Genomic DNA, 12859 nt, shown 5'->3' with positions numbered 1-12859 from the left:
TTAACCACTAGGCTACCCCACCGCCCCTGATTAAACATTAAATATTGGACTAAACCTGTACACGGTATAAGGAACATCTCTACATCATTTGTATGAATAAGCAGATGTGTATGTTGATGTGCTTTAGAAAAAAATAAAACAATTATTTTCTTTAAGTATGCTGTATGTACATTCCTCTTTTTAAAAGAAAACCATTATCAGCACTCATCACTAGAAATGAAACATCATTACAATGTCATGAATTATGGTGAAAATTCCTCACCTTCTCCACTTTCCCCATCGTCTGGTAGCATGCGATGGCATCTTCCCACATCTGAAGACGCTCATAGATCTCTAGTCCCGCCCCAACCAGACCCAGGGACAGCAGAAGTGTCGCCAGGTTCTTCTGCAATAACAGGTTCTTCTGCAATAACATACTTCTTGATATACTACTAACAACCATGATATACTACTTCCTGCTACAAACACATACTTCTAGTTAACAACCATGATATACTACTTCCCTGCTACAAACACATACTTCTAGTTAACAACCATGATATACTACTTCCCTGCTACAAACACATACTTCTAGTTAACAACCATGATATACTACTTCCCTGCTACAAACACATACTTCTAGTTAACAACTATGATATACTACTTCCCTGCTACAAACACATACTTCTAGTTAACAACCATGATATATACTTCCCTGCTACAAACACACATACTTCTAGTTAACAACCTACTACTCTCTACTACAACACAAACTTCTAGTTAACAACCATGATATACTACTTCCCTGCTACAAACACATACTTCTAGTTAACAACCAAGATATACTACTTCCCTGCTACAAACACAAACTTCTAGTTAACAACTATGATATACTACTTCCCTACTACAAACACATACTTCTAGTTAACAACCAAGATATACTACTTCCCTGCTACAAACACATACTTCTAGTTAAAAACCATGATATACTACTTCCCTGCTACAAACACATACTTCTAGTTAACAACTATGATATACTACTTCCCTGCTACAAACACAAACTTCTAGTTAACAACCATGATATACTACTTCTCTACTACAACACAAACTTCTAGTTAACAACCATGATATACTACTTCCCTGCTACAAACACATACTTCTAGTTAACAACCAAGATATACTACTTCCCTGCTACAAACACAAACTTCTAGTTAACAACCATGATATACTACTTGCCTACTACACTTCCCTACACATACACATACTCTAGTTAACAACAAATACTACTTCCTACTACAACACATACTTCTAGTTAACAACCATGATATACTACTTCCCTGCTACAAACACATACTTCTAGTTAACAACCATGATATACTACTTCCCTACTACAACACATACTTCTAGTTAACAACCATGATATACTACTTCCCTACTACAAACACATACTTCTAGTTAACAACCATGATATACTACTTCCCTGCTACAAACACATACTTCTAGTTAACAACCATGATATACTACTTCCCTACTACAAACACATACTTCTAGTTAACAACCATGATATACTACTTCCCTGCTACAAACACATACTTCTAGTTAACAACCATGATATACTACTTCCCTACTACAAACACATACTTCTAGTTAACAACCATGATATACTACTTCCCTGCTACAAACACATACTTCTAGTTAACAACCATGATATACTACTTCCCTACTACAACACATACTTCTAGTTAACAACCATGATATACTACATCCCTACTACAAACACATACTTCTAGTTAACAACCATGATATACTAGTTAACAACCATGATATACTTCCTGCTACAAACACATACTTCTAGTTAACAACCATGATATACTACTTCCCTGCTACAAACACATACTTCTAGTTAACAACCATGATATACTACTTCCCTACTACAAACACATACTTCTAGTTAACAACCATGATATACTACTTCTCTACTACAACACAAACTTCTAGTTAACAACCATGATATTCTACTTCTCTACTACAACACAAACTTCTAGTTAACAACCATGATATACTACTTCCCTGCTACAAACACATACTTCTAGTTAACAACCAAGATATACTACTTCCCTGCTACAAACACAAACTTCTAGTTAACAACCATGATATACTACTTCCCTACTACAACACATACTTCTAGTTAACAACCATGATATACTACATGCCTACTACAACACATACTTCTAGTTAACAACCATGATATACTACATGCCTACTACAACACATACTTCTAGTTAACAACCATGATATACTACTTCCCTACTTACTAGTTAACAACCACATACTTCTAGTTAACAACCATGATATACTACTTCCCTGCTACAAACACATACTTCTAGTTAACAACCATGATATACTACTTCCCTACTACAAACACATACTTCTAGTTAACAACCATGATATACTACTTCCCTGCTACAAACACATACTTCTAGTTAACAACCATGATATACTACTTCCCTGCTACAAACACATACTTCTAGTTAAAAACGATGATATACTACTTCCCTGCTACAAACACATACTTCTAGTTAACAACTTTGATATACTACTTCCCTATTACAACACAAACTTCTAGTTAACAACCATGATATACTACTTCTCTACTACAACACATACTTCTAGTTAACAACCATGATATACTACTTCTCTACTACAACACATACTTCTAGTTAACAACCATGATATACTACATCCCTACTACAAACACATACTTCTAGTTAACAACTATGATATACTACATCCCTACTACAAACACATACTTCTAGTTAACAACCATGATATACTACATCCCTACTACAAACACATACTTCTAGTTAACAACCATGATATACTACTTCCCTGCTACAAACACATACTTCTAGTTAACAACTATGATATACTACTTCCCTACTACAACACATACTTCTAGTTAACAACCATGATATACTACGTCCCTACTACAAACACATACTTCTAGTTAACAACCATGATATACTACTTCCCTGCTACAAACACATACTTCTAGTTAACAACTATGATATACTACCTGCCTACTACAACACATACTTCCAATAAACAACCCCTTCAATGATACCATTTTGAATGATATACTCCTTCCTCAGTTAACAACCACTGCAATATTATCACTTGGCATATATACTACAAACCATATTTCATGTCAAATGATCAAGTGACATGTGTTATTTAGTAATATACTTCTATTTTTACTTGCTTCTTACACATGTATGCGTGTCTGTGTGGTTGTATGTATGTATGTATGTATGTATGTATGTATGGTTGTATGTATGTATGGTTGTATGTATGTATGTATGTATGTATGTATGTATGTATGTATGTATGTATGTATGTATGTATGTATGTATGTATGTATGTATGTATGTATGTATGTATGTATGTATGTATGTATGTATGTATGTATGTATGTATGTATGTATGTATGGTTGTATGGTTGTATGGTTGTATGTATGTATGTATGTATGTATGTATGTATGTATGTATGTATGTATGTATGTATGTATGTATGTATGTATGTATGTATGTATGTATGTATGTATGTATGTATGTATGTATGTATGTATGGTTGTATGTATGTATGGTATGTATGTATGTATGTATGTTGTATGTATATGTATGTATGTATGTATGTATGTATGTATGTATGTATGTATGTATGTATGTATGTATGTATGTATGTATGTATGTATGTATGTATGTATGTATGTATGTATGTATGTATGTATGTATGTATGTATGTATGTATGTATGGTATGTATATGTATGTATGTATGTATGTATGTATGTATGTATGTATGGTTGTATGTATGTGTATGTATGTATGTATGTATGTATGTATGTATGTATGTATGTATGTATGTATGTATGTATGTATGTATGTATGTATGTATGTATGTATGTGTATGTATGTATGTATGTATGTATGTATGGTTGTATGTATGTATGGTTGTATGTATGTATGTATGTATGTATGTATGTATGTATGTATGTATGTATGTATGTATGTATGTATGTATGTATGTATGTATGTATGGTATGTATGTATGTATGTATGTATGTATGTATGTATGTATGTATGTATGTATGTATGTATGTATGTATGTATGTATGTATGTATGTATGTATGTATGTATGGTTGTATGTATGTATGGTATGTATGTATGTATGTATGTATGTATGTATGTATGTATGTATGTATGTATGTATGTATGTATGTATGTATGTATGTATTGTATGTATATGTATGTATGTATGTATGTATGTATGTATGTATGTATGTATGTATGTATGTATGTATGTATGTATGTATGTATGTATGTATGTATGTATGTATGTATGTATGTATGTATGTATGTATGTATGTATGTATGGTATGTATGTATGTATGTATGTATATGTATGTATGTATGTATGTATGTATGTATGTATGTATGGTTGTATGTATGTATGTATGTATGTATGTATGTATGTATGTATGTATGTATGTATGTATGTATGTATGTATGTATGTATGTATGTATGTATGTATGTATGTATGTATGTATGTATGTATGTATGTATGTATGTATGTATGTATGTATGTATGTATGTATGTATGTATGTATGTATGTATGTATGTATGTATGTATGTATGTATGTATGTATGTATGTATGTATGTATGTATGTATGTATGTATGTATGTATGTATGTATGTATGTATGTATGTATGTATGTATGTATGTATGTATGTATGTATGTATGGTTGTATGTATGTATGGTTGTATGTATGTATGGTTGTATGTATGTATGGTTGTATGTATGTATGGTTGTATGTATGTATGTATGGTTGTATGTATGGTTGTATGAATGGATGTATGAATGGTTGTATGGTTATATGTTTCATGTGTATGGTATTCATGTGAGCCTCACTGATGTGTTACTGACTTCACAGTGTCCCATAGGTCAACCTTGGCCGTTTGTTTTATTATTGGTGTACTATTCATCCATGTTTGTATGTATGTGTGTATAACTGCCAACACTTTAATAAACAATTCATTCTCTCCCTCTCTCTCTCTCTCTCTCTTTCTCCTTAAACGTCACATATTTTCTTCAAAGTCCTACCTGAAGATGCCATATGCTTGGCATCTTGGAGGCGTAGAACATATTCTGTCTTCTGTTAACTGGAGGGTTGGGTCGATCAGTCTGACTCACTAATTCCTTAAATTCAATAATGACAAACATAGGCATGTGACTTTAGTTTCAGCAGGAAGGAACAGTATTATATTTATACATCAAGAAGTGACAGCATTCAGATACAGACTCCATGATAAGAACCCATTAATAGGGGATCCTGACACGTAAGGGACACAACTCTACACAGCATATTGTGCCTTTTAACAAACCCTTCTTTTCCAGTAGATTATTTCATTTAAAGAACAATATACATACTTATATGGTGGTGGTGGTTAGGGGTGTGGGTATAGCTGAACTAATGCTGGTTATTTTGTAGAGCTGTACCAAGGAGATACCGCACCACAGTTAAGATACACTAGCATGACACAGTATATTGATTCAAGCTAATCTGTCCTTTATTTATCACCTAATGTGAGCACCAAGTTGAGTAAACAAAAGCACTATCTTTTAATGTCTTCTGGTATGAGGGATCAGACCATGACCTTCACCTTGTTACACACGCTTTCCACTACGGCACAGAGATGGTCTCTTTACTTGTGAGATCCATGGCGGTCTTACCTCGTACTGGTTCATGGATCGCTCCACCCTCCGCTGACTGTCCCACTGGAGCTTGGACCGGAGTGCCAGACACGTTGTACCAACACACCAGCAGGTCATGTGATCTATAATACCCTTGGAAACAAATACTGCCATGTTTAGAGATTCTGAAAAAACATCTGAACTGCACCACCATGACGACACTTGAATATCATAACAGAGGGCAAGGGAGTGTTTGGAACAGGAGCAATGTCGAAGAAAGTCTTTTGCCTTTAGTGAGACCACATGTGCTTTATTGTCGGGCAGGCTTGAAGTCCTAGAAACTCTCAGGAGTCAAGCTGCCACACAGTCACCCATCAATGGTTTTTTGCAACCAACGCTGCTCAACTGAATTGTGACCTGTGCTCCGTGACCACACCACAGACAGCACATTTTTATGTCACTGTCACGATGCTGAAAACCCTACATGACCTCCTGTTAATAGCCTTGCTTCGTAATTGTAATCTGCTGAGTGGACCTGTACTCACAATCACGTATGTCAGGATCTCCTCCTCTGTCAGACGCTCAACGGCCATCTTCCTCTTGTAGTCCTCCCTGCATAGACAAAATACACACACTGATGCCATGTGGAGGACTGCAGCTACAGTAACAACACATAATACACACACTGATGCCATGTGGAGGGCTGCAGCTACAGTAACAACACATAATACACACACTGATGCCATGTGGAGGATTGCAGCTACAGTAACAACACATAATACACACACTGATGCCATTTGGAGGACTGCAGCTACAGTAACAACACAAAATACACACACTGATGCCATGTGGAGGACTGCAGCTACAGTAACAACACATTATACACACACTGATGCCATGTGGAGGACTGCAGCTACAGTAACAACACATAATACACACACTGATGCCATTTGGAGGACTGCAGCTACAGTAACAACACATAATACACACACTGATGCCATGTGGAGGACTGCAGCTACAGTAACAACACATAATACACACACTGATGCCATGTGGAGGACTGCAGCTACAGTAACAACACATAATACACACACTGATGCCATGTGGAGGGCTGCAGCTACAGTAACAACACATAATACACACACTGATGCCATGTGGAGGACTGCAGCTACAGTAACAACACAAAATACACACACTGATGCCATGTGGAGGGCTGCAGCTACAGTAACAACACATAATACACACACTGATGCCATTTGGAGGATTGCAGCTACAGTAACAACACATAATACACACACTGATGCCATGTGGAGGACTGCAGCTACAGTAACAACACAAAATACACACACTGATGCCATTTGGAGGACTGCAGCTACAGTAACAACACAAAATACACACACTGATGCCATGTGGAGGACTGCAGCTACAGTAACAACACAAAATACACACACTGATGCCATGTGGAGGACTGCAGCTACAGTAACAACACATTATACACACACTGATGCCATGTGGAGGACTGCAGCTACAGTAACAACACAAAATACACACACTGATGCCATTTGGAGGACTGCAGCTACAGTAACAACACATAATACACACACTGATGCCATGTGGAGGACTGCAGCTACAGTAACAACACAAAATACACACACTGATGCCATTTGGAGGACTGCAGCTACAGTAACAACACAAAATACACACACTGATGCCATGTGGAGGACTGCAGCTACAGTAACAACACAAAATACAACACACTGATGCCATGTGGAGGACTGCAGCTACAGTAACAACACAAATACACACACTGATGCCATGTGGAGGACTGCAGCTACAGTAACAACACAAAATACACACACTGATGCCATTTGGAGGACTGCAGCTACAGTAACAACACAAAATACACACACTGATGCCATGTGGAGGACTGCAGCTACAGTAACAACACAAAATACACACACTGATGCCATGTGGAAGGCTGCAGCTACAGTAACAACACATAATACACACACTGATGCCATGTGGAGGACTGCAGCTACAGTAACAACACATAATACACACACTGATGCCATTTGGAGGACTGCAGCTACAGTAACAACACATTATACACACACTGATGCCATGTGGAGGACTGCAGCTACAGTAACAACACATTATACACACACTGATGCCATGTGGAGGACTGCAGCTACAGTAACAACACAAAATACACACACTGATGCCATTTGGAGGACTGCAGCTACAGTAACAACACATTATACACACACTGATGCCATGTGGAGGACTGCAGCTACAGTAACAACACATAATACACACACTGATGCCATGTGGAGGACTGCAGCTACAGTAACAACATAAAATACACACACTGATGCCATTTGGAGGACTGCAGCTACAGTAACAACACATTATACACACACTGATGCCATGTGGAGGACTGCAGCTACAGTAACAACACATAATACACACACTGATGCCATTTGGAGGACTGCAGCTACAGTAACAACACATTATACACACACTGATGCCATGTGGAGGGCTGCAGCTACAGTAACAACACATAATACACACACTGATGCCATGTGGAGGACTGCAGCTACAGTAACAACACATTATACACACACTGATGCCATGTGGAGGACTGCAGCTACAGTAACAACACAAAATACACACACTGATGCCATTTGGAGGACTGCAGCTACAGTAACAACACATTATACACACACTGATGATGCCATGTGGAGGACTGCAGCTACAGTAACAACACAAAATACACACACTGATGCCATTTGGAGGACTGGCTACAGTAACAACACATAATACACACACTGATGCCATGTGGAGCTGCAGCTACAGTAACAACACATAATACACACACTGAATGGAGGGCTGCAGCTACAGTAACAACACATAATACACACACTGATGCCATGTGGAGGACTGCAGCTACAGTAACAACACATAATACACACACTGATGCCATGTGGAGGGACTGCAGCTACACTGATGCCATGTGGAGGACTGCAGCTACAGTAACAACACATAATACACACACTGATGCCATGTGGAGGACTGCAGCTACAGTAACAACATAATACATACACACACTGATGCCATGTGGAGGACTGCAGCTACAGTAACAACACAAAATACACACACTGATGCCATGTGGAGGACTGCAGCTACAGTAACAACACATAATACACACACTGATGCCATGTGGAGGACTGCAGCTACAGTAACAACACAAATACACACACTGATGCCATGTGGAGGACTGCAGCTACAGTAACAACACAAAATACACACACTGATGCCATTTGGAGGACTGCAGCTACAGTAACAACACATAATACACACACTGATGCCATGTGGAGGACTGCAGCTACAGTAACAACACAAAATACACACACTGATGCCATGTGGAGGACTGCAGCTACAGTAACAACACATAATACACACACTGATGCCATTGTGGAGGACTGCAGCTACAGTAACACACATAATACACTGACAGGGACTGCATAAAGTAACAACACATAATACACACACTGATGCCATGTGGAGGACTGCAGCTACAGTAACAACACATAATACACACACTGATGCCATTTGGAGGACTGCAGCTACAGTAACAACACATAATACACACACTGATGCCATGTGGAGGACTGCAGCTACAGTAACACACTGATGCCATGTGGAGGACTGCAGCTACAGTAACAACACATTATACACACACTGATGCCATGTGGAGGACTGCAGCTACAGTAACAACACAAAATACACACACTGATGCCATGTGGAGGACTGCAGCTACAGTAACAACACAAAATACACACACTGATGCCATGTGGAGGACTGCAGCTACAGTAACAACACAAAATACACACACTGATGCCATGTGGAGGACTGCAGCTACAGTAACAACACAATACACACACTGATGCCATTTGGAGGACTGCAGCTACAGTAACAACACATAATACACACACTGATGCCATGTGGAGGACTGCAGCTACAGTAACAACACAAAATACACACACTGATGCCATTTGGAGGACTGCAGCTACAGTAACAACACAAAATACACACACTGATGCCATGTGTGGAGGACTGCAGCTACAGTAACAACACAAAATACACACACTGATGCCATGTGGAGGACTGCAGCTACAGTAATAACAACACAATACACACACTGATGCCATGTGGAGGACTGCAGCTACAGTAACAACACAAAATACACACACTGATGCCATGTGGAGGACTGCAGCTACAGTAACAACACATAATACGCACACACACTGATGCCATGTGGAGGACTGCAGCTACAGTAACAGCACATAATACACACACTGATGCCATGTGGAAGGACTGCACGCTAAGTAATACACACTGATGCCATGTGGAGGATGCAGCAGTAACAACACATGTACACACACTGGACTGCACACTGATGCTGGAGGACTGCAGCTACAGTAACAACACAAAATACACACACTGATGCCATGTGGAGGACTGCAGCTACAGTAACAACACATAATACACACACTGATGCCATGTGGAGGACTGCAGCTACAGTAACAACACATAATACACACACTGATGCCATGTTGGGACTGCAGCTACAGTAACAACACAAAATACACACACTGATGCCATGTGGAGGACTGCAGCTACAGTAACAACACATAATACACACACTGATGCCATGTGGAGGACTGCAGCTACAGTAACAACATAAAATACACACACACTGATGCCATTTGGAGGACTGCAGCTACAGTAACAACACATTATACACACACTGATGCCATGTGGAGGACTGCAGCTACAGTAACAACACATAATACACACACTGATGCCATTTGGAGGACTGCAGCTACAGTAACAACACATATATAACACTGATGCCATGTGGAGGGCTGCAGCTACAGTAACAACACATAATACACACACTGATGCCATGTGGAGGACTGCAGCTACAGTAACAACACATTATACACACACTGATGCCATGTGGAGGACTGCAGCTACAGTAACAACACAAAATACACACACTGATGCCATTTGAGGACTGCGGCTACAGTAACAACACATTATACACACACTGATGCCATGTGGAGGACTGCAGCTACAGTAACAACACAAAATACACACACTGATGCCATTTGGAGGACTGCAGCTACAGTAACAACACATAATACACACACTGATGCCATGTGGAGGACTGCAGCTACAGTAACAACACATTATACACACACTGATGCCATGTGGAGGGCTGCAGCTACAGTTAACAACACATAACACACACTGATGCCATGGAGGACTGCGGCTACGAGTAACAACACATAATACACACACTGATGCATGTGGAAGACTGCAGCTACAGTAACAACACATAATACACACACTGATGCCATGTGGAGGACTGCAGCCACAGTAACAACACAAATACAATAATACACTGATGCCATGTGGAGGACTGCGGCTACAGTAACACACAATACACACACTGATGCCATGTGGAGGACTGCAGCTACAGTAACAACACAAAATAATACACACACTGATGCCATGTGGAGGGACTGCAGCTACAGTAACAACACATAATAACACACTGATGCCATGTGAGAGGACTGCAGCTACAGTAACAACACATAATACACACACTGATGCCATGTGGAGGACTGCAGCTACAGTAACAACAACACATTAAATAATACACACTGATGCCATGTGGAGGACTGCAGCTACAGTAACAACACATAATACACACACTGATGCCATGTGGAGGACTGCAGCTACTGGTAACAACACAAAATGCACACACGCGATGCCATTTGGAGGACTGCAGCTACAGTAACAACACAAATATACACACACTGATGCCATGTGAGGACTACGTACAGCCAGTTACATTATACACTGATGCCATGTGGAGGACTGCAGCTAGTAACAACTTGCATAATACACGCACTGATGCCATTTGGAACACAAAATACACACACTGATGCCATTTGGAGGACTGCGGCTACAGTAACAACACATTATACACACACTGATGCCATGTGGGAGGACTGCAGCTACAGTAACAACATATAACACACTGATGCCATGTGGAGGACTGCAGCTACAGTAACAACATTATACACACACTGATGCCATGTGGAGGACTGCAGCTACAGTAACAACACATAATACACACTGATGCCATGTGGAGGGCTGCAGCTACAGTAACAACACATAATACACACACTGATGCCATGTGGAGGACTGCAGCTACAGTAACAACACAAATATACACACTGATGCCATGTGGAGGACTGCAGCTACAGTAACAACACATAATACACACTGATGCCATGTGGAGGACTGCAGCTACAGTAACAACACATAATACACACACTGATGCCATTTGGAGGACTGCAGCTACAGTAACAACACATAATACACACTGATGCCATGTGGAGGACTGCAGCTACAGTAACAACACATAATACACACACTGATGCCATTTGGAGGACTGCAGCTACAGTAACAACACATTACACACACTGATGCCATGGAGGACTGCAGCTACAGTAACAACACATAATACACACACTGATGCCATGTGGAGGACTGCAGCTACAGTAACAACACATAATACACACACTGATGCCATAGTGGAGGACTGCAGCTACAGTAACAACACATAATACACACACTGATGCCATGTGGAGGGCTGCAGCTACAGTAACAACACATAATACACACACTGATGCCATGTGGAGGACTGCAGCTACAGTAACAACTGATGCCATGTGGAGGACCGCAGCTGACAGTAACAACACAAAAACAATACACACTGATGCCATGTGGAGGACTGCAGCCACAGTAACAACACATAATACACACACTGATGCCATGTGGAGGACTGCAGCTACAGTAACAACACATAATCAATAACACCGATGCCATGTGGATGACTGCAGCCACGGTAACAACATATTAACACACCGATGTGTGAGGACTGCAGCCACAGTAACAACACATAATACACACACACTGATGCCATTTGGAGGACTGCAGGCTACAGTAACAACACATAATACAACACTGATGCCATGGAGGACT

At 39.7% G+C, this 12859-nt stretch overlaps 1 protein-coding gene across 1 annotated transcript in view; it reads right to left on the bottom strand.

Moving 5' to 3' along the window:
• The window catches only part of LOC124285184 (tetratricopeptide repeat protein 27-like), a 36260-nt gene that overhangs the window by 14368 nt on the left and 9033 nt on the right, over positions 1 to 12859 (bottom strand). Inside the window, exons 10-13 of the mRNA XM_046721370.1 lie at positions 6283 to 6349; positions 5777 to 5890; positions 5147 to 5242; positions 263 to 385 (exon numbers count right to left, since the gene is read on the bottom strand). Coding sequence (XP_046577326.1) covers positions 263 to 385; positions 5147 to 5242; positions 5777 to 5890; positions 6283 to 6349 — 400 coding nt within the window. The remainder of the gene's footprint in view (positions 1 to 262; positions 386 to 5146; positions 5243 to 5776; positions 5891 to 6282; positions 6350 to 12859) is intronic.

The sequence above is a fragment of the Haliotis rubra genome, unplaced genomic scaffold (genome assembly GCF_003918875.1).
Source record: "Haliotis rubra isolate DU_JTF1 unplaced genomic scaffold, ASM391887v1 Scf354, whole genome shotgun sequence".
NCBI lineage: Eukaryota > Metazoa > Mollusca > Gastropoda > Lepetellida > Haliotidae > Haliotis > Haliotis rubra.
This window is presented reverse-complemented; position numbering and strand designations above follow the sequence as displayed.